The sequence below is a fragment of the Neomonachus schauinslandi genome, chromosome 1 (genome assembly GCF_002201575.2).
Source record: "Neomonachus schauinslandi chromosome 1, ASM220157v2, whole genome shotgun sequence".
In the NCBI taxonomy this organism is placed as follows: Eukaryota; Metazoa; Chordata; class Mammalia; order Carnivora; family Phocidae; genus Neomonachus; species Neomonachus schauinslandi.
In genome coordinates this window covers 5,253,056-5,277,432 of record NC_058403.1, presented here as the reverse complement: position 1 = coordinate 5,277,432, position 24,377 = coordinate 5,253,056, and the positions used below count along the sequence as shown (strand labels likewise).

At 40.9% G+C, this 24,377-nt stretch overlaps 1 protein-coding gene across 1 annotated transcript in view; it reads right to left on the bottom strand.

The window, feature by feature from the left end:
- Positions 1-24,377, bottom strand: part of DSCAM (DS cell adhesion molecule) — a 709,341-nt gene that overhangs the window by 334,599 nt on the left and 350,365 nt on the right. The window contains exon 6 of the mRNA XM_044918979.1: positions 1,752-1,898. Within this exon, the coding sequence (XP_044774914.1) occupies positions 1,752-1,898 (147 nt within the window). The remainder of the gene's footprint in view (positions 1-1,751; positions 1,899-24,377) is intronic.

The window sequence follows — 24,377 nt, the reverse complement described above, 5'->3', positions numbered from 1 at the left end:
TAAGAGTTAAATTTGAAAATCAGTACTTAATAATTTAGAATAGAGAGAAACAAGTCCACATTTCAGGTTCTCTCTCTCTCTCTCTCTCTTTTTCCCCCAATTTTCTCCTTCTTTTCAGATTTCCTATTCAAGTTTCTTTTTCAAGAAAGATGGGCTCTCAGGGATGCCTGGGTGACTCAGTCTGCTAAGCATGTGCCTTCAGCTCAGGTTATGATCCCAGGATCCTGGGATCGAGTCCCACATCGGGCTCCTTTCTCTGCGGGGAGCCTGCTTCTCCCTCTCCCTCTGCTGCTCCCCCTGCTTGCAAACTCTCTCTCTTCTCTTTCTCTCTGGCAAACAAATAAATAAAATCTTAAAAAAAGAAGATGAGCTCTCAGAATACCATCACTTAATTCATTTTGGGGGATGGAGAAATGCTTTTTTCTTCTTTTGCTAAAATTCAATTCAATCTTATACCCAGATCCACCCCCCAATCCTTCCCCTTTCTTGTCCCAATACTGTTATGACATTCCTCTTGACTGCACACAAGACCTTTTCTAGGATATTCTGAGCAAGTAGAACACTGTGCTGTCATTAAAGCCACCATAGACAAAGATCACAGATGTCATTCACTTTCTCATTTGTTTTTCTCTAGTCTTTTTTTTTTAATGGAGTATAATTTTACTATACTGATTGTTCCTGCCCTTAACAGAAGCAACAACGCAGAGCTATAAAGCAAGAGATAAAGTAACACTTGGCATGAAAAAGAAGAGGTAAATAAAAAGTATTTCTGTGTACAGAGAAGAAATCACTTGATTCTGACTTGTGTTTGCAAAGCCCCTGGAAACACAGGTGGACTCTGGCTATTTTAAGGATGTGAATGTGGATGAGGAACCCAGCAAAAGCACACTAAGTAGGTGTTTGGGCAGCGATGTTTTAAATTACACCAATGGTCAACAACTTTCCATCTCTTCTTCCTCACAAAGCATCACTACAAATAAGATGAAAATATTCAGGTCACGAAGCAGTTTTACCTTCTAAAGATGCAAGGGCAAAGGTCAGATGTTTTGCACCAGATTTCTAGGACCGAGATGGACATTTCACATTCTAATTGGCTCCACGAAGAGCTAGCACATCGCCGTGTGAGCAGATTGCTTACTTGTTTGACAGATGGGCCAGTAACAAGCCAGTGGTGAAAATTATGCAGAAGGTGGATATTTTCTCAAAGTATAAATGCTATAAAGGAAGACACAAAACTGGCATATTTCCAGCAGAGTGGAATTAGCAGCCTTCAGGTTTTCTTCACTTGAGAATCATCCTGGACAGAGGTGGGAGGGAGTGACTATCCTTTTAGATGTGGGTTATTTCCCCAATATTGTTAGACATAATATGGGGAACAAGAGGTGTGTTCCCTGTGCCCCTGCTCTTCTCCCTCAGAGCTATGTGTCACGAGAGCCTCGTAGTGCTGGTGGACAGGACACAAATACACAGGGCAAGGAGGCATTCTCCTCAAAACAGAAGCCACATTGGGTCATAGGAATGTGGAATTTTACAAAACCTGAAATGACTTTCCTTGGAATATCTATATGTGTAGTGTATAGTATTAGGGTTGGTTTAAAAAAAAAACCAACCCTTTAGTTGCTAATATATTTTGGGGGAAAAAAAAGAAGTCTTTATTTGAGTCATGAATTCTACAAGTTTGGTTGACTTCGCTCAGGACACTAACGGAGGAGTAACAGAAATGGGAACCACAAATCTCGATGGGTTTTTACCTGATACAAAAAGTCTAGCGCTGTTACTCTGCCTGGTCTCCCCAGTGTATCTGTGCCGTGTGATACAGCGGTAGTTATACAATCCATCTTCATTCTGTACATCTTTAATATACAAGGCTCCCGTGGATGTGATGAGAAATCTAGATCCTGCAATAGAAGAAAATGATTGCCCAATTAAAATAGAACAAAAGCAACTCAAATCACATAAACAAAGACATTGAATATTTTTTTCCCACCTGCAAGAAGCTTAAGCAAAGGCTAATGCTAGGAGTGTGTCAGTTACTTTAAGAGTCCAAGCTATTTTAATTTTTCAATTACCCTAAATTAGGAGTTTTGAGTAAGTATGCCACACAATAAATATATACTTAGAAAGTCTAATCTCATGAATTAAGTTTAAAGGTCATGTATTTTTCTTTAGAGCAGCAGAATTGGCATATAATTAATGTGCAGCTAATTTAGCAGATTTTCTTTGATGACAACTTCTTTCTTAGAATGTGACAAATCAAGGGAATATTAACTTTCTTTGGTGAATTTCTACCTCACATGAGCATGAACCTTTGCCTCAGTTTGAAGTGTTTCCATGAAAATCACAAATGTTAGGCTGGAAAGTAATAAAATATCCACAAATTTCCCAGGAAGGACTATCTTACCTCCTCATAATAACAACCAACACTTAATGCTCAATTCTAAGACTAAGATCAACTCCCCCTGTCGTCGGTGTTCTGGAGGACTCTGCAGTTTCTTAATCGGTACTCCAACAATCGTCAATCATCACTTTCCCTCCTGAGATGCGGACCTTTACTGGTCTACCTGTAGAGAACTGTCCACGTTCAGAGATCAAATGCCAGGGCTGCTCTAAGAAGAATAAAGGTAATTTTTCCTTTGAAAATGTAAATATCTGAAGACAACTTTTACTGTTCAGTTATAATTCGATGAAAACCAAATGAAGGCAAAGGTGTGAACGCCGAAGTGAACTGTGACACCCACATGGTGAGTGACTCAGGACAACACTCTCGTAACATTGTTAGACTCTCTTACAGAAGATTTCTCTGCCTGATACAATTCTAGTGGGGGATAATGCGATTCTGTGTCTTTCAGGAAGGACTAAAATACCAATAATTTACCTTCTTGTATTGTTTGTTGCTCTTAGTTCATTTGAAACTTCCTTTCATTTATTTGAATCAGAATTTCCAGGCATCTTGACTTTGATAATTTTAGGTCTCAAATATTTAAGTTATGAACACAATTCCTACAGCTCTTGGTTATTTTTTTATGAAGACTACACTTTATTCATAGACCAGTTGTTCACATAAAATAAAAATGGCTTATGATTTCTAATGCAAGTAAGAGCAATTCAAAAGGGCACGGATAAGAAAAAAAATTAAAAAACAGATACCAATCTAGAATAAGCTTTTTAAAATAATGCAAATTAACCAAAAAAAAGTACAAAAATCTTTAAGTAAAAAATTCACTTTTTAAACTGTTTTACTTACTTTAAAATATATTATAAATATGCTAAATATTAAAATAGCTAGAAAAGCAAATGCTGTATATTCTAGATATTTTTGCTTTATCCTCCCCCAAAGAGAAAGCAACTAAAAATACCTTTTACCATTTGTCGTATGTCATCACACACAGCATTTCTTACCAATACATACTGTGTATAATTGAAACATTCTTTCTTTCAGTATATTTTGCATACTTACATAATGTTTTAATAACAAGCTTTTTTAAAGTACTGAGCGGTAGACAGTAAAGAGAAACAAAAAGATAATGTATGTAATTCCTGTCACCTTTCTAACACAGAGTATTTTCGGTAGAATTGACAGGCCATCAGCAGTGGTGAAATGTAAGTGGAAAGCATTCTGTGTACCATTGCTTAGAAGTGTTGGGAAATGCATAAGCAGCTGCACGTATTTATTAGTCTGCAGATTCCTGAGAGGGCTCTATTCTCCAGGCACATTTAATTTAATCACTTACTTGCTCCTGCAATATCTCAGTTTTTTTTTTACTCACTTAGCATGCCAAATAAGACCCTTAAGACATGTTGTTTCAGAAGAACTTGAACTTTGTTTTAAACATTCCTGAGATGTTCATAGGAAGAAGGAATTGTCCCAATTACTGTACCTCATTGAAACCATTTGGTCTAGCCCTCATTTCCCATTGAAACCATTTCAAAATTGATCAACGTTTTAAAACAAAATAAAGATGAAGAAAAGAAGCCTTTGACTAGGAGAGAGCCCTGAAGATCCAGGGTCTGGGTTACAGTCTGAACTCCCAAGATGCATGGAATTTTCAGGGGCAACAGGGACACACAGAGTCTTTAGAGCACCAGATGTCTTGTCTCCATGGTGATAAGAAATCATCTTAACTGCTCCCTAACCTGCCACCATGTGCCATTTCCTGCCTTACATCATCAGAGCCTTTTGTATCTTATAGAATAAAAGGTTCATTCACATCCTGAAACGGGATTGAAGAATGTGCTTCTGTTAAAATAAACAAACGTTGAGGTACAAAATATTGATATTAATAATCAGCACACACAGGAACTCTGTCTCACACACACATACACACACATACATGCACACATACACACACATACCTTTACTACTCACAACTGTCTGGTAACATACAACTGTGCAAAAAGCCAAAATTTTATAGGTTATTTTATTGCCCTTGGAAAATTATTAGCACTATCTAAAGTGCTAATAATTTTCCAAAAACATTTCTCAAACATAGTGCAAAAACATTTCTCAAACATAGTGCATACTTTGCGTCATGTTAAACATATTGCAAATCAGTCAACTGAATAAGAGTGAAAAGTTTTTGGGTTCTGGGTCATCATTATTGATATCAATTATTGAGCTACACTGCTGAGTTTTTAGAGGGGTATCTCAGAAGCTCTTGGCTTCTCAACATGCACTAAATGGTTCCCAGATGTTTAAGCCCTAGTTCTGTTTTCAACAGTGTATCCATTCCTTCCTTTGCTACCAGGCAAACCAAGAATTATTACTTCTCTCTGCCACCCATATCCCCATCAACACATTCACAAGGTGATGCATTCAGTATGCTGAGAGGTAGAAAGCAGACATACCCACAGCTGTTAGAGCTTTGCATAAACTAAGAGTTTGTGAGTCAGGAGTAAGTGCTGGTGTGGTTCTCCAATGTTATTGACATGAGCTTGTATGTCAGTTTCACTAACAAGCCCACAGCTTGGTACCAGCTCAGCCAGCTCAGCCAGCTCAGCACAGGGCCTAGAGGGATATTTCTATCTAGAGACACAAAGCTCAGCAAAGAAAATGGGACATCTGCACAATTGGGAGTATTCTAGGAAAACGCAGGGTTTAAGTCCTGTAGCCACACTCTTCTTGTTTCCTTTTCAAGTTTTCTATGCAATAGCATCAGAGGCAATATTAAAACTTCAGCAGTTCTAGCCACCCATGTGCCCAGTTACGTGTAGCTGAAGATCTGAGCTGCAGAAAGCAGGCATCAGAGACCTCCATAAGAAAGCATATGGAAGCTGATTCTAGAAAAACCAGAGCCGAAGGGTATGCCATTCACTGGGCCAGCACTCTTCTGGGCTCTGGGAATCCAAAAAGGAATGAGACACAGCCTCTGTCTTCAGGGAGCTTACGACCTAAACAGATTTCAGTCTTAGGGTTGGAGACATGGCATCAAGGTGAGAAAACAGGGTGGGAAGGAAAAAGCTGGAGTGTAATCAGGAAACCTCATCTCACCTGGATGAAGTTAACTACCAATACCAGGGAGGAAAATTGTATTATTACCAAACCTGCCTACATCCTTGCAGATTACTCCGACATAAATAATTAACTTGCTATGTTAAAGCATACTTTATTAATCTGCTTGTTCAATCTACTCAGCTAATTTTTTTCTCATTCTTATAAAGAATCAAGTTAAAAGATCTTTTCCTTGGTACCAGGTAGAACAAGCTCACCCACCCATAAGGATTTCTCATTGTGGAAGAAAAAGCTGGGTTTTACTCATATGTGGAATTTAAGAAACAACAAATGAGCAAAGGAAAAAAAGAGAGAGAGGCAAACCAAGAAACAGACTCTTAACTACAGAGAACAAACTGATGGTTACCAGAGGGGCGGTGGGGGGGGGATGGGTGAACTAGGTGATGGGGAATAAGGAGGGCAGCTGTCCTGATGAGCACTGAGTAATGTGTAGAATTATTGAATCACTATATTGTACACTTGAAACTGATATAACACTGTATGTTAACTACAATGGAATTAAAGTTAAAACTTAATACAACACTAAAAAAACAATAAAAAATAAAAACAAAGGTAACAACAACAAAAAAAACTGGGTTTTAGAACCCAGTAGCTCCAAATTCCCAACCTGTTAAAGCCACTTTCCAGTTGTGTGACCTCAGACAAGACATTCAGCATCTTTAAACTCTGGCTTGTTCACGTATGAAAGACAGATGGCAAAGAGCATCCTCTTTGTTCCGGTGTTGAAGTTTAGATTAATGCATGGCTGTCATCTAACAGATAGTCATGCATTAAGTAGGATATCTAGAGAAGCAGGCATAATGTGTGTTATTTTGCTGTTCTGATGGGATCAATCAGTCATCCGTCGACGGCATGAGCACAAAGCTGCCCAGGGCCATCAGCCTGCCTGAGCCAGACAGGGAAGAGCCCATGGACATAGACATAGTATTTAATTGTTTATGTATTTGCTAACTTCTGTGAAGCAGCCTCATGTAGCAGGAAAAGCATGAGAGTGGAAATAACATGGCTGAGTTTTATATCACATTCCTGACACTGGGAGCTATGTCACTTGCAAAAATAGTTCCCAAACCCCTGTGAGCCAGGATCACACAACAGGGTACTAGCAGGGTGCAGAGGGATGGAACACGACCCGCAGAGTAGCTTGCTAAATCCCAGTGTGAGGCTGTACGCCCCAGAGGACGGCCGTACAGACACCATCCTCAGACATCCTTCCTGCAAGGAACTGGGACATTCATGGAAACCCGAGGTCTTCCTCTGTAATCATCATCATGTGATTCGAATAAGGATATTCCCTGCGTATTTGTCAGTATTTAAACCTAAGACAGATATTGGGAAGCCTTCCAAATTAACCATTCCTCACCTCTCATATCTCATCCAACACAAGGTCCTTCTGTTCCTACTTCGAAAATACCCCCAGAATGGTCCACTTCCCTATCTCCACTATACACCCTGGTCTGGGGGTCCCAGCCTTTCCTCACTCTATTTCTACTCCTGCTCCTCTCAGCCTGTTCCCCACTCACCAGCCACGGTCATTCAGTGCAGGAAATCAGGAAGATCATTCAGCGTCCACTAGATCCCACTAGACCAAATTATTCATAGTGGCCTACAATGGTTCAGGCTTTGACCATATTTCCAAAAGCCATTCACCCCCTCTCTCCCTTTGCCACCACGCCTCAGCCACCCTGTCCTCTTAATCACTCTATCTGAAGGACCTTGAGCCCATCTCTCTAACTGGCTGGCTCTTTCTAATCTTTCTGGCCTCAGTTCCTAAATCAACTTCCCAGCAATGCCAGCCCACATTAACGTACCCATGGTCACTCATGCTCACAGAGGTTGATTTTATTACATCTACATGAGGTTGCCTTGTGTGTGTTTAAGGTTGGCATAACATTTCTCTCCTCCAACCAGAATAGCAGAAACTTGATTTGTCTTGCTCAATTGTTCATCTCTATTATTCAGAGTGGTGCCTAGCTATGCTATCTGGAAATATTTGTTCAGGAGGTGGACAGCTGAAATGGTCTATCATTGCTTGTACACAAAATGTCTCTTCTAAAGTCTGGGTCAAAAGAAAGCAAGCTGAAATACCTCTTTTTAGGTTTCAACATGAAACTTCCTCATGTATAATACATAAAAACAGAATTTTTTCCCCTCTAGGAGTGACTAATATATTCTCACATGAAAATGAGCATATTTTAAGATTTTGATGTTAATTATTCTTTCATTATGCTCTCTGGCTTTTTCCTGTGCAGCCGGGCTGTTAGATCTTCAATAGGGACAACACTATTTTCAGAAAGATTTTAAACGTGTATTTGATTTTTCACTTAGAAATATCTTAGGGGTTTTTTTGCTCTTGCAATCTGAACTGAGTTAATAGTAATTAAAAGAACAGATGGTTCTTCTAATAAGATGCCAAATGGTAGCATAACACAATGAAACTTCTATAAGCTGTGCCTACCACCTCCAAGTGACAGCTGACTGGGTAATGAAACCGAGATTTGTCCCGGGCACTTTCCATAACAATCTCCGAGAAATAAGAGGAAGATTGAAATCTAAGTTCTAAGTATGTGGTGCTAGAAACAAGATGAGCCTTGAATGAATATCTTAACATTTTTGGGGGTTTGAAAGTTGAATTAGCATTAACTAAAATAGAAGTGGAAACAGAAAAAAAAAATATATATAAATATATATAAAATCTATTATCACCTTCCCTTAATTCAGATGTAGACTAGAATGGAATTGAACTCTTCCTGTTGTTCTGAGGTAGGTCTGTTGTGTGATGTGATGGGTGGGTGCCAAGCCATAGTTAGAGGTGTGAAGCATCTACAGCTATATCTTGGGCAATTGAGTGGCCTGATAAAAATGATTGTTCAAAGAAAATTATGTTGAAAGCTGCACATAAGGGAGAGGCGTAGGCCCTTAAGATAAGACTTCTAACCTGGTGTTATGGGTTAAAGTGTGCCCCCCCCCAAAAAATTCAAGAGTTAAGTCCTAACCCCCAAGACCACATTCTAAATACGTGGCCTTCTTTGGAAAGAGGTTCATCACAGATGTAATTAGTTAAGATGAGGTCATACTGGAGTAGGGTGCTCCTCTAATCGAATGTGATGGTTGTCATAACAAGGGGAAATTTGGACACAGAGACATCTGGGTATTGACACTAATCCTAATCAGAACCAACAGGTATTGTATTCTTAGTATGAACATCCCGTATTTTGACCCACGTGCATCTCACAACGACCCTACGAGGCAGGTACTGTTATTATTCCCACTTTACAGATGAGAACAGTAAGGAACAGAGATTAAGTGATTCGCCCATGTTCATACACCTTTTGGTATCCCCACCAGCGTGATGCCCTGGTATTGTGGCTAGGAGCTCACAGCCCGGCTCTGGGTCATGGCCCTGGTGAGACAGCAAGGCACAGGAACAGGGAGAGCGGAACAGAAGTGATACACCCAGAATCATTTAAGCCAAAGAATTAACAGAACTGGATTGGGGAGAAGAGTGCTCCAAGTGCTCGGTCTGAGGGACGGACAGGATAGCGATGGTGCCAGCAGGTAAAGAAGCTGGGGCAGGTGTCTGTTTTTATAGGGAAGGCATGCTGGGTCACTTAGGGTGTGTGACGAAAGTCAAGCTGGAGACAGAGCTTTGGGGATCAAGCTCTGCATGCCAAGAAGCCCTTGATGTGGACTGATGCCCAGGAACCCCCCAGGTTGAGAGTGGAGGAAAAGGGCCAGCAAGACACAGCAAGACAAAGGAGGGGCAGAGACACAGGAGGGTGTGGGATTCTGAGAACCAGGCAGGGAGGACTTCCAGAAAGGATGGTGCAGACGTCAGCTCTGCGTCTCGCTGTCAGCATAAACTAGAATGCGCGCATGACCCGAAAGAGCCTCCATGTCCTCTTCTGCACAGTGGGGCGATACTACATTCCAGGCGATACTGGTGATGTTAAATAAGAATATCCATGTGGGTGCCTGCTAGAGAAAGGTGCTCTAAAATAATTGTAATCTGCAATAAAATATAAAGTATCCCACTTGGCTAGATAAATAAAAATATTAAATATCTAGCTACAAACTGCTAAGCATATATACAATGAACTTAAAGCACACTACAAATCATTACCAAGGGGCGTAATAGTATAAGACTTGGGTAAATGAAGAGGCACAAATCCCAGAATTAGACAGCTTGATACTGCAAAAATGTCCATCTTCCATAAATGAAATTAATCGCATTTTGATTGATTTCTGAAAGGAATTTATCTAGAACTCGACAAAAATCAATGAGGATTAAAACAAGATGTGATTTTTCATTCAGGAGATTAGGAAAAAATTAAAATATGTGATAATAGATAGTCTTCACAGGGCGTGGGGATTGCATACCTACTGGGAGGAGTGTAAAGTGGTGAAGTCTTGGTTTTTGGTGGGCACTCCAGTAACCTATTTCAAATGTTAAGAATTGCATGCAGTTCCCTCCAGCTTGATGCTTCAAAGAGTCAGTCCTAATGAAACACTCATACACGTGCACACACCAATGTACACAGAAGAGGTACACTTCAGCCTTGTTTAAAAGTGAAAAACCAAAACTAATGATGTAATGTATGGGGATTAACATAAGAATAAAAAAAATTAAATAAAAAAATAAAAATAAATAAAATAAATAAATAAATAAAAGTGAAAAACCATAAACAAACCTAAATGCCAATCAAGGCGTGAATAAATGAAGTTCGGTGTACCCATACTATGCAGCCCTTTAAAAGACATAACATAATAAAATTAAAATAAATTAAAAAAATAATTTACATAGTTAAATAAAAATATATAAATAATTTAAAAAACCCTCAATATTACCAGTCAAAAAAAAAAAAAAAAAGACCGTAAGGTAAATGCATGCAGACTGCATACTGCATGCGAAGATCTGCAAGGTGAGTATAGAACAATACGTAATGTCCTGTATAAAAGGCAATGGATGCGTGCCTGTGCGTATAAATTTGTGTGTGTAAATGAACAGAGAGGAAGGTGTCAGAAGATATCCACCAAAATGTGAGCTGTAGTCACCTCTGAAGTCACCAGCAGAGTAGGGCAAGGGAAGGCAGAATTACAGGTTTTATTTCATAGTCTCGTGTATTTGAATATCTTAAAGGAAGACTCCATTAGTGCACTGCTTGTGCAGTTGAAATTTATTTTGAAGAAGGTGTCAGTGGGTGGTGAGCATATGGACGCAGCAGGCGTAGACCAAACTCATTTGAGCAGCACGACAGAGGGGAAGGAGAGAAATCCAGGATAATATTTATGTTGGGAGTAAATGTGTCAAAAGATGGCCTTTTGTTTGGGTTGGGTTTCAATCTGATCACACTGACGCCTACGGAAAAGCCTAAGGGGGGCTTTCAATATTTACCCCGGTCTTTGTAATCCTCCCTCCAACAACCCAACCCCAATGTCTCAGCTGGTAGGTAGCGGATCTCCTGATCTTCCAGCCCTACTTTGGTAACACAGGACTTTACCCCTAATTGCATTCAATCTAGTCTGTTTGCATACGTAGCACTCCCCCTCTCCCCCACCAGTGACAGGAGGCTCTCCAGGGCAGGTCAATCCCCATGTTTGCCTTACTTACCTACTGTTTCCCCCCACCTCTCACACTGTTGAATTAAATGCTTGTTTGAATACTGATGACATACTTATTTTGGATTTTTCCCAAAAATAGGCTCGGTACATAGGGCATATTGTCAGGATCTGCTGTGCTTACAAAAGTGTCACCAAGATATTCAAAGGCATCCTGAAGCACCAGCTTGGACCTTGGGCTGCCTGGAAGAAATCACTTGGCCAAAAATGATGATGCTACCCCTGCACATGGGGCCTGAAGAATAAACTAGCAACCCTGGGCTTGGATTCTATAAGTAAGGAGTGATTTGGCATACATATGTTTAAATTCTCCCAGAGCAATCTAAGACATTTTTCTTATGTAAATAAAATTCTCTCAGTGAAATTCTCCTGCAGTTAAATGAGGCTCAATTATACACTACTAATTTCAGCCTGCACACTGCATTCCAACTGTATACCTAATTACCCTATTTAGTCTGTTAATGATCAGATCTTCGTTCTTAGAGCAGATAGCGCAGTCTGCCATTAATCTTTCCTCTAGTTAGATTCCTAGTTATTTAAAAGAATAAATCCTTGGAAAGAATGGAATTTGATTTTTAAAGGAATTATTTTAGGGATTTTTTTTTTAAAGAGCCGAAGAAGCTTATAAAATTTAAATTGTATGTCCTCATTTATATGATGAAAAAAATGGTTTGGGGCCCTGACATCTAGGAACAAATATTTCAGTGGGGGAGAGAACCAAACAAGTAAATAGACAAAGAAAATAATTACAAAATGTGATAAGTGTTCTTAAGAGAATTAAGGCAAGGAGGTTGAATCCACATAAAGAGAACTGCTGTTTAGACAGTGTAGGGGAGGAAGGGTTTCTGTGGAGGGTGCTTTTCACAGGAGGCACAGTGGATGGGAGAGTAGGGCTGAGAAGAAGAAAGCAAAGAAAGCATGTGCAAGGGTCCTGAGGTAGAGAAATGGTGGCAGGTTCAAGGAGCTCAAATAAATATGTTTTGAAAATAGAATTGACTGGCCATGGATTTGGCCTGGAGGCTGGGGTGCGGTCAAAAGCGACTTGTAGGTTTTGGGGAGGGGCGCTGGGTGGCTGGAGAGAAAAGCCTTTTCTGGAAAGGAGAAGCCTTGGGGCATGGCGCTGATTGTCCACGGGTGACTTAATTTGGACTTCTGGGCTTTAACAGATTGTTGGAAAGGTAAGAAAAAGGATGCCACGAGTGCTGCTTGCCGTATGGGGGTACCTCACATCTGGAAAGGCACATCAACAGTATTCCCTGTCCCACGAGATTTCTGACTTTGAGGCAGAAAGAGCATATTTCATGTCGATCACCTGTTCCTGTTGTGGCTGTGATACGTTGCTCATTAAAAAGCAACCTGTTCAGAAAGGAGAAGAGGAGAAGAACAAAGCACAGTGCTTCGATCCGCAATGACTGTGCTTACACAGTCTAACCATGCTGGGGACCCAAGGGGCATGGAAGCCCCTGGGCTTATCGGTGAAACACAGTGAAAATTAATCATAAAGTTAGTCTGCCTCATGCATACGATATATGGTTACAGGAAATAATTTAGAAAAATAGGAACAGTTAAGGCTGAAAATAGACACAGTGGCCACTTAATATTATAGGGTAATGGTTCTTCCCATGGCAGGCAGCGACCTATTAATGGGCTGTGAAATCAATTTCATGGACTGTAACTTTGTTTTTTAAAAAATAAAATAGAGTTGATAGAACGAATTGGCATGCATCACAAATAGGAGGGCTAAGTCTTTTATGAAAGCTTTGTTTGAATTCACAGGTGCCCATTCAGGACTGTGGAGGTGTTTGTATATGTCTGTATGCATGCGTCTCTGTATATATATGTCCTTACTGGGTCCCTATACAAAATGTCTTTTTCACTATGTATTTCTTACTGTGAGTCAAGGAAAAAGTGTTTGAAGAGCACCGTTGGGCATCTGGCGATCTGGCTGTTCTTTTTTTCACTAAGTTTCCCACCGCCAGGCAAGTCTAATGGTCTTCATATATTTGGGATACTTAAAGTCTTCCCTTCGTATGCTCAGACTGGCAAGGCTATGAGGCCACAGATGTGGCTGGATTTACAGCCACCGTGGCAGACAAAGCAGCTGACTTCTTTTCCAGGCTGCATCATTTGAAGGTCTTGGATTATCTCTGTTTCTTGACAATGCAAGAAGATGTTTACAGGAATTACAGTGAGTTTACTGAGCATTCGTGCAAATCTGTATGCAAGTATATACTTACAAACCTCCCCCCCATGGTAGAAATCATGTCAGATACGGCTCCTGGAGATTAGATACCAGATCCTCTTGGTTCTAAGTGGCCTGACCCAATGAGATTGGGTAGAAGCAACACCAGCTTTCATGTCTTAGAGCCTTTGGCTATGAGTGTAACTCAGTTTCCCAAATGGCTCCTCAAGATCTAGCTGATCATGAAACCCACTGCCTGGCAGTGTCTTTCCTAACAAAACATTACTAATACAGTCATACAGCAATTGCCCACCATATGCAGAGCTGGTAATAGGGTTGAAGGTAACCCCATGACTAAAGGCTAATTTCTAGTTCTAGGGAAAGAAAACTCACCATAGAAGTATGAGCCATACAAAGCCGGGTGAAACAGTGCCAGCTGAATATACATATGTGTTGAGGTAAACAAAGACTGAAAAATATGTCCATGATTAATCAGGATGGGACAGGACCCACTGTTGGTACACAGGCCGATGAGATTCTACACAGAAATGCCATGAGAACACACAGTGAGAAGTTTTTTCCCTGCGTGCCTCATCAATGCTTCCAAGTCTTCCAAAGGGAAAGCCTCTGGAGGGTGCCCCTGACCTACCCACCAGCTGTGTGCCTCTGTCTTCCCTCTGCTCTGATTCTCGGGTTGTTCTACGAGGACAAATGATCTCTGCTCCTCCCCCAACACTTGTCCATCCCTTTTTCTTTTTATTAATCACAGGTAAAGTAAGCCACTGGCTAAGAGCCTTTGCAAGGCAAGTGTATCTGGCCAGAACTTAGTATCATTGTTTTGCTTTTACTATATTTGTGTTGTTTTTAATCTGAAAATTTTTTATTAAGTTTTTTATTTTAATTCCAATATAGTTAATGTACAGTGTGATATTAGTTTCAGGTGTACAATATAGTGACTCAACACTTCCATACAACACCCAGCATTCATCACGACAGGTGCACTCCTTCATCCCCATCACCTATTTCCCCCATCCCCTACCCATCCCCCCTCTGGTGACCACCAGTGTGTTCTCAGTAGTTAAGAGTCTGGTTCTTGGGGGCACTTGGGTGGCTCAGTCGTTAAGCGTCTGCCTTCAGCTCAGGTCATGATCCCAGGGTCCTGGGATCGAGTCCCGCATCGGGCTCCCTGCTCAGCGGGAAGCCTGCTTCTCCCTCTCCCACTCCCCCTGCTTGTGTTCCCTCTCTCGCTGTCTCTCCGTCTGTCAAATAAAAAAATAAAGTATTTAAAAAAAAAAAGAGTCTGGTTCTTGGTTTGCTTCTCTCTCTTTTTTTTTCCTTTGCTCATTTTTTTTTGTTTTTTATATTCCACGTATGACTGAAATTTGTCACTATATTTGTATTTGATACACACAAACACACATATACATGGCTAATAATACTACATAAAGGCAGAAATGCACATTTTCTTTATAATTACACTGCCTTCAGACAATATGAGTTATGTAGGCAGATAAATAATAGCGAAGATGATATTCAGTGACTGCAGAAATCATAAAGCTGGTTCATGAATGACCAAACTTTGAGACGCACTATGTGCATGATGCTTCCAAGGAGAGTGAGTTATATACACTGTTGCTTGGAGAAAAGGATGGCCAGAGAAATCTGGACTCACAGAGAGCCAGGCCCAGACAAAGCAGGTGACCTGGGGATGCACAGGACAGGCCGTCCGTGTGTTACACCACTGAGGTCCTGAACAGTACGGTAGGCTTCTGGGAGGCCCTGGGCTTGGTGCCAGGATAGTGGCAGATGGTTTCCAGATTGCAAGGCAAGAGCTAAACTCAAGTGAAGTAGAAGTCAAATTGTGGTTGAAGAGGGAGCAGAACCGGGAAGATGTAGACAATATTGCCAAAGCCAGGCAGGAAGACGGTTGGCCCCTGGGGAAGCCATTGGGGCAGCATGGGGCCAGGGCGGAGAGAGACAGGGCAGAGGGCTCAGCTTCACGACAGGGGGTCCCTGGTCCACAAGGGACCGGTGCTTTAGAGGAAGTTCGGGCCTCACAGCAATCTATTTCTTCTGACTTGTCCTCCTCTCGTGTCCTCAGTCCCTCATCCTCCTTCCATTTCTCATGTAATTGAAGAAGTACAAACCCCCCGCAGACAGAAAATGTTCATCTGTGTGCCTATCATGCAGAATGGACCACTGTTAACATTCTTATGCACTCTATTTATTTTAATGAAAGAAATGATGCTTTACAGAGAAAGGTAAATTCCTCTCTTTGTTCCCTCCCCTGTCCTATCTTTTCCTCCTAAAATCACATCGTTATCAGGAATTTATCCTATGTATTCGGCTCAGTTTTTATTCCATTGCACACGCCTACATGCATCCATGAATTGGACATCTATTGTTCTGTATCTTCTTTCTTTTTTTTAAATTTACAGAAACAGCTTACTGTTTATCATGGAAAAACTTGTTCTTTCCCCCCAACATTATGCTTTTTAAACTCTCTCCATGTTGATATAGAGAAATCTAATCCGTTCTTTTTAATATAAGTATAGCAACTTATTGTATAAATAGAAGTCATGCTAAGCACCGCAATGATGCTCAGGGGAGACGTGTCTTTCTGGGTTTTTCTTTTCATTGCTGTAGTCTCAGCACCTGGAACAGTGCAACACACACACACACCCACACACACACAGTAGTTGCTCATTAAGTATACATCCAAAAATGAATACATCCATTCTTTCCACTACTGATGGACTTTGAGAGTCCACAATTACAAAGCGTCTCCTCAGACAAGCTTTCCCGAGATCTCTCTGGCACATCTGTGAATGTCTCACTGACACGTCTTCCTACATATATAATTATTGGGTCGAGAACTTGTGTTTTCAATTTTCCTGGCTCCTCTGCAACACCGTGTGAATTCTGAAAGGTCTGACATCTCACACGGTGGGTCACTGCTCTGGCTGAGGAGACTGGTGTTTGCCAGCCCACCGAGATGGGGCCAGAGGACATGCTATTGGTTTTGCAATGCCTCTTCCTCCCCAGTGTACATTTATTTTTATTTTTATTTTTATTTTTTTAAAGATTTTATTTATTTATTTGACAGAGAGAGACACAGCGAGAGAGGGAATACAAGCAGGGGGAGTGGGAGAGGGAGAAGCAGGCTTCCCACCGAGCAGGGAGCCCAATGCGGGGCTCGATCCCAGGATCCTGGGGTCATGACCCGCACTGAAGGCAGACACTTAACGACTGAGCCACCCAGGCGCCCCTACATTTTTTTTTAAAGATTTTATTTATTTATTTGACAGAGAGACACAGTGAGAGAGGGAACACAAGCAGGGGGAGCGGGAAAGGGAGAAGCAGGCCCCCTGCTGAGCAGGGAGCCCGATGCGGGGCGCGATCCCAGGACCCTGGGGTCATGACCTGAGCTGAAGGCAGCTGCTTAACCGACTGAGCCACCCAGGCACCCCCCAGTATACATTTTTAAATTGATAAGCTTCGGGCCACCAGGGTGGTTCAGTCGGTTAAGCATCTGACTCTTGGTTTCAGCTCAGGTCGTGATCTCAGAGTCGTGAGCTCCAGCCCTGTGCCCCTCCACGCTCAGCCCAGAGTCTGCATGAGATTCTCTCTCTCTCCCTCTGCCCCCCGCCCCCTGCGTGCGTTCTCTGTCTCTAAAATAAATATATGAATCTTTTAAAAAAGCTGATAAACCTTTATGAGAAAGGAGAGGTGAAGTTACTCCAAGTAATGAAATAATCCTAAATATAAAATAAGTGAGTATAATGATTCACAGCCAGGGACAGGATCCTCGTTAGGCCAATGGGGTACTGCTGTCAATACGAGCCTCACTGCCTTCAAGCAGAGTCCCTTTCTAACCAGGGTTGTCAGTGGTAACAACGAGCTCGGGGTGGATCTAGCCCTCACCATCATGCCGGGACTCCACTGGATAAACATTAACGCACATCACTGTGTAAAAGCAATATCATGCTCCATTAATTACACCCGCGGCAATGTACCAGCCTTGTAGCTCCTAACACGGTGCTTTTATTTCGTTTTTCCTTAGGCCACCTCCCAGGCAAATATAAATGAAATAAGGCCTTTGAAAAGAAACACTTGAATAAAACATATTTATTTTTCATCGCCAAGCAACTCCTAATGGGTTTTGTAACCTCCTCGGAACAATTAAAAGAAATACACATACAGGATCCTAAATCTCTCCAAAGATTTTCAAATTCTGAGCCCTCAGTTGAAGGCAATTGTGGAATGTACAAGGCTCTTTCCGAGACTTGCTTTGAGCATGTGTGGGACTGGGGTGGCATGGGGACCCCCTGGCCCGGCATTTGAGCCATTGCCCAAGACCTGCCACTATGTGGAAAGCACCTGGCGCCCCCTGCTGGCCTTCTGAGGCCCCACAGGCTCGCCTGGGGGACAGGACTGAACCCGTAATATGTGGTGGGAAACAGTGTGGGAAGTGCTCTCACAAATGAAATAGCCAATTCCTGTGGGATCTGCATGACCTTAATGCTTCCTCATAATGACACGTGGTTTCCACCTTATTAATCTCTAACCAATTCCTGTTCACTCTTTCTTGGGCCTAGATAGAAACTAGTGATCAGCAGAATTCTATTTTTTAATGGTACCCTGTCAGATTACTTTTCAGCTTAAAGTGTAAGCAATCACGATTCTCAATTCTACATATACTTCTTAATTATTATTGTTATTACTTTAGGGTAGTCAAGTGAAACTGGGAGGGGAGAAGGAGCAAAGAAATCTGTAACTGGCTGTGATCAATTAATTGTAAACACCACTGTACTCAGACCAGCCTCTTAATTATTACTTTTAATTGCATTTTTGCTATACAACCATCTAATGAATTTTCTTTTAGAATATTGAGATAAAATTCCTCCTTGGATTCCTTTTGGTCATTTACGTCATGAAAACATGGCATATTATTTAGAATCGTATTTTCCTATTTTTCTTTCAAAGAGTTTAATATGGTCAACAAGTCAAATGTGGGTTATAGCAACGTTCATTTCTGACGATGTAAAAGATTATTATGAAATGCTTGCATAGACGAAGCTAGAGATGGTGGGTCAATATAATAAACATCCATTTAAATGAGCAGCAGAGCTGTCAGGTAAGGAAAATCCTTAGGGATCTATAAGTGAAGAAGAAATCAAACACTCTAGAGAAAAGATCTCGTTGATGCTGGGGTTGTTGTGGGACATCTGCTCTCCTAGGAAGCACTGAGGAAAGAAAAGAGAAGGCTTTAGTCCTACACGAGGTGAGGAAGCCTCTGCAGAAATTCAAAACCTCCCCCACAGGGCAGACCAGAAGAGAGCAATTCTTAGCAAACACCCTTGCTTGTTTCTGCCTGGGCTTTGGGTATGAGACATGTCTAACCACAGCACAAGGCTGGCTCAGGTTTGGGGTTTAGATGTATACTATCTGCAGGGCCTAAGAAACTTTATGCCAAGAAATTAGCATAGAGTGACCCAGTTTCCAAGAGCAATGGATGGAAGCAAAGGTCAATCTTCCTTGGAGAACCAAGCTACCAGGGATGTTTAAGCCCAACCCTGAGTTCCCAATCCAAAACCATGGAATATAGTAAAGAACAATTTACTCTAAGAAAAGTCAGAAGAAATAACAGAGATCCCAGATAATGGAATAACTGGGTACAGATTGCTAATTAGTATTTTTGAAATGTTTGCAGAAATATAAAAGGGCCACATGCACCCCAATGTTCATAGCAGCAATGTCCACAATAGCCAAACTGTGGAAGGAACTGAGATGCCCTTCAACAGACGAATGGATAAAGAAATGTGGTCCATATATACAATGGGATATTACTCAGCCATCAGAAAGGATGAATACCCACCATTTGCATCAGCATGGATGGAACTGGAGGGGGTTATACTAAGTGAAATAAGTCAAGCAGAGAAAGTCAATTATATGGTTTCACTTATTTGTGGAACATAAGGAATAGCATGGAGGACATTAGGAGAAGGAAGGGAAAGAGGAAGGGGGGGAAATCAGAGGGGGAGACGAACCATAAGAGACTATGGACTCTGGGGATCAAACTGAGGGTTTTGGAGGGATGTGGGGGGATGGGTTAGCCTGGTGATGGGTATTAAGGAGGGTAAGTATTGCCTGGAGCACTGGGTGTTATACGCAAACAATGAATCATGGATCACTACGTCAAAAACTAATGCTGTACTGTATGGTGACTAACATAACATAATAAAAAAATATTAAAAAAAGAAAAATTTCTAATTAAAATTCATATTTTTCAACCAAGTTGCATAATAATATTAAAAGAAAATATCAAGTCAAAAAAAGAAATATAAAACTGAATCAAGAAGAAGAAAAAGAAACGCGAGAGCATGAAAAAAGATAAATTACATAAAGAAAATAGAATGATTAAAAATCAAAAGTAATCCTTGATATAAATACTTAGATAAGATACAGGGAGTTTCATGTAGTATAAAATAAATCTAACGAAATTACCCAAAATATTGCTTAAAGAGGAAAAAAAAAACATAAATATGAATGAGAGGTTAAGAAACTGGGAGAGAGATATCGGAGATCTGTATGCCCACTTACTAGAGGAAGCAGAAAACGTGGCAGACAAGCAATATTTGGAGAGAAAGACCTGACAATGTCCTGGACTTGATAAGAACAGGAGTTTGCCAATAGTGCAGGCTCTCCTGGGACTCCAGGATGTGCTCCCAGGAACGCCAGGTACTCAAGGAAGGAAGGAGGGCCCGAGGGAGTGATAAGCAAAGGCGCTGGTAAGAATGGGTAACTCTATAAAGAAATAACGCCTGCATAAAGTGATCAGCATAATAACGACCAAAAGGATAGATATAAAAACTAAGATGCACCCAAAACACTGGACGGCAAAAACCTGTGAGACGGGAGGGCTGTCACAGGAGTCAGGGTGTTCTCAAGTCCTGCGTTAACTGAGCATGAGGTAGACCAGTAGCATTACATTCGCACCAAAAGGAAAGCAATCACTTTATAAGATATGGACCCACATATGCTATGCCACCCAAGTCTTAACCTGGGAGGCATCTACCTACTATTTGAGAAACCAGACCATGTACTTTGCAGTTTACAAAGAAGTTTTATGGCCATTACTATATTGAATCTCCATAGCAAAACCGTGAACATAAAGGCCATTTTAAGACACAAACCCTCATTCTCCATTGATTCCTCAGACTGTGTTCTTTGAAAATATTTGACACAATTCTAAGAAATGTCAACTTTGCATTTTGAGATGTGTGTCCAGTCTTACCAAAGACTATGAGGATGCATTCCAATGCAAATGGGGTATGGTTACATGAATTCATTGCTCAAGAGTAAGCAAGTCTTTCTTTTTCTTTTTTCTTAAATTCCCTACATTTTCTTCCCACATTTTCTCACCTAGTAATTGTTTACAAATTCCATGTGGAACACATTCATTTCCTATTGGTTTACATAAACATTTCTCCCAGCAAATACGGTGGAGAGTGTGACCATCCTGTACCATTCAGACTCCGGTGGTACACAACATGGTAAATTTCCCTTTTCCTTCAATCTAATTCAACATGTGTTTAATCAAATCAGGGTAATCCTTTATAAAGGATGAATAAAAATCCCTTGCATTTTAAGATAATTTGCTCTCTTCTTGAGAGAGAGTATGAAAGGGCTTTCTCCAGCATATAGTTTACTCATTTTGATGTCTTCTGATAAATTATTCTTGTGTCATGCTGAGAAAACTTCAACTTGTCGTTTGAGTGAGGATATAATAAAGTCGTTATAAGTGTCTGGCACTGAAGCCATCTTTCTTTCATTTCTGGATATTAAATTTTAATTAGAGAATATCCCTTTAAATAACCAATATTTTATAGAGAGAAAGAGCATAAATGAAGGCCATAAGGAAAAATGTTATAAAAAAGACATCAGACTGGTGGGTACTACTTTTTTCCTGGCTCATTCCAAAGATATCCACTGTATATAACAAAGACCACAAAGGATGATACAAAAACAGGGATGAAGTTCCATCACAGATATTTTAGCATTAATACTTTACAGGCATATTTACAAAGTTCTTTGTTAAATTCTTCAAATCATTTTAATCATATGAACCAAGCTGACAAGGGTTGTACCACGAAAATCATAGCTAAAGTGTTACACTTATATAATGAAATTTTTGAATGAATAAAATAAAAATACTGATTTCACTTAAAAAAAAAAACATAGCTCAAGTGCAACAGAAACCTGGATTCAACTGCCTTAGATTAATGAAAGGGAGGAGAACAGCATACCCTTAACTCTTACTCTAAAAAGAAAATATACGGTGTTATTATCACTAGATGGATAAGCACTGCCCAAAAGATTGTCTTCATGTACCCTGGCCAGCTTTTGTGCCTGCACAGTTTCCTATCCAATTGCCACCATACACCTGATCTCACACATATAACGTTCACTTAGCACGTAGAGGAAAACTTGAAAACAGTTTTTGCGAGAATGCAGAAGTGAGAGAACATCTGTGTAGTTGAGGAGAAAAAATAAGGGACAATGTACCTTTCAAGGAAGGCAGATTGTGTGGCCAGAGACGTGAACCTGGGCGTTCACTGCCTTGGGGATCATTGTCACATATTATGGAGAAAAAAATCCCAATTGTTGCCTGTTCATCATCTGACTTTCCCTCCTGCCCCTGTGGAAACCTCTTGGGGAGGTGAGTTGCAAGCTTATGAGGGAGGGAGAGCCTGATGGTGTCTCAGGTGAGTTTTGTATAACCACGTTTCCTCTGACTTCTCTCGCCCAGTTTAAAATTCAGATCTTCTCAGGAGGCCTGTGCCTAATTTCAATATTCAGTCAAAGCTCAATTTTTGTTCATTTTTTTCTCCACTGCATAGAAGTAAAGAACATGGAGTCTATCAATCAACTGTTAGACAGCAATAACTGTAGAAGGATCTGTAATAGCCAACCAAGAGATGGCAATCTTTGTTTTCAAACTGACAGGTGCAAAAAGGAGATTTGAATGATACATGGCAGGGAGATGGAAGGCCTTTGATGAGTTGATTGCCAATGCAACTTGTTTTGTGTCTTGCCTTTGGTTTCATCTTTCAATATGGCATCTGTATTAGTTTCTTAGGGCAGCCATGACAAAGTACCACCAACGGGGTGCTTTAAACCAGACAGAGTTCTCTCACATTTCTGGAGACCAGGAGTATGAAATAGAGTTGCTGGCAGGGCCATGTTCCCTCCAAAGCCTCTAGATTGGGATCCTTCCTTACCTCCTCCAGGTTCGGGTAGCCCTGAGCATTGCTTGGCTTACAGCCATATAACTCTGATCTCTACCGCTGTCTTCAAGCGACCATGTCCCCTCTGTGTCTGTGTCCAGTTTTCCCTCTTCTTATGAGGACACCAGTCATGTTGGATCAAGGGCCACCCTACTCTAGTCTGACCTCTTCTTAACTGATTACATCTTTAATGATCTATTTTCAAATGCAGTCACATTCTGAGCTACTGGCAGGTGAGGGCTTCAACATATAATTTTGGAGGACACCATTTAACCGATAATGACATCTCAAAGCAGCTCACCTCTGCCCATCTCATGTAGAACAAGGTTAAAACAAGAGGGAGCAAACTATACCCACAGTGCTTTGCAAGGGAGGGAAGGTGGAGAGAGAGTTTTGCCTAAGAGAACAACTTTATCATGGAAAACTATTTCAAGATCTACAACAATTCCTATCAGATGGATCAAGTTGCTTGAAATCACTGTAGTCTTGAACACCCTCCATGGAGCAGTCCCTGCCATATAAGCACGTACACACAGATGTTCCCACCCTGGAATGAGCACCGTTGTGTATTTACTCATTCCAATGAGCTTTAAACAAAAAGCCAACGCTGTAGTAAAAAGTCTATGGGTGCATAAACACAAAACACAGAAATCTCGATGGACGCTGAATTTTAGACAATGTGGCCACTTCCTCTTTAAGAAAAGAATGCCATAGTTCTTAAGACAAATTATAGGCAAAAAAATGCGGAACATTAAAGAACCCCTGGCTCAGTTTAATCAAATGAAATAATGTGTCCGAGAGTGATTTCGAAGTACAACTACAAAGTATTCTAATTTTCTTTCTTTCGGGAGGAATACTTAATTTTGTCTGCTCGTACTGAGCTTTACCCCTCCCTCCAATGTGTTCATGCTCACCATGGAGTTTTTCTCTAGGCAAGTGTGAGAGTGAGTGCAAAGTCAATGCAGGACATCCCCAGAATGCATGCTCCTTATGAACTGGTGTAAGTTGGCATGCCCCACAGCACCCTGCAGAGCGTGGCACCTATTCACTCAATAAATACTTGCTTACCACCAGTGTTTAGAGAAGTATCATGCCATTGCTTACTGGAAGTTCCTTATCACAAAAAAACTGAAAAATTGCTAACTCCATAAGGTCACTTGGGTAGAGTATGTGACTACAGTTTGCATATCCTAGTACTTGGAATGTGGCCTGGGCCATCTCAGAGGAAAGGAATTGTGGCCAGTCCCTTCCCTCTTCCCCTCTGAGGGGATGGTGAAGGTGCAGAGAGGGGAGTTTGGGCTGTGGGGACCTATACGTACCAAACAACCCCCAGAGGATGAGTCCCCACTTCGTCATCACTCCTTTCAAAAATACTTTCTAATTACCCTCTTCTCCATGATTATTCTGCATACCATCACCATCTTCAAACATTCCACACATTTCTCAAATCTCATACTTGAACAGGGAATAAAGAACTAGTTAGTGCTCCATGTTTCCTGAACATGTAATCCTATTAATCCAATAATCCTACTGATGCCATAAAAATGCCTGTAAGCAGTAAAGAGTTATACACGTTTATCAAGACCCTAAAAATTATTTATTATCCCAGTGCGGGTTAAAGAGAAACAGGATTTGGTAAGCATTCGGAAAGCACAAAGGCCTATGAAACAACCCTAAACGACCAGATCAGAGTCATCTCTAGGTCATACCCTTCCTAAAATGAAATACATTGAAAATAGTTACAGGATAAGAGCGGATTAGAAAGTAACACTCCTGGGGC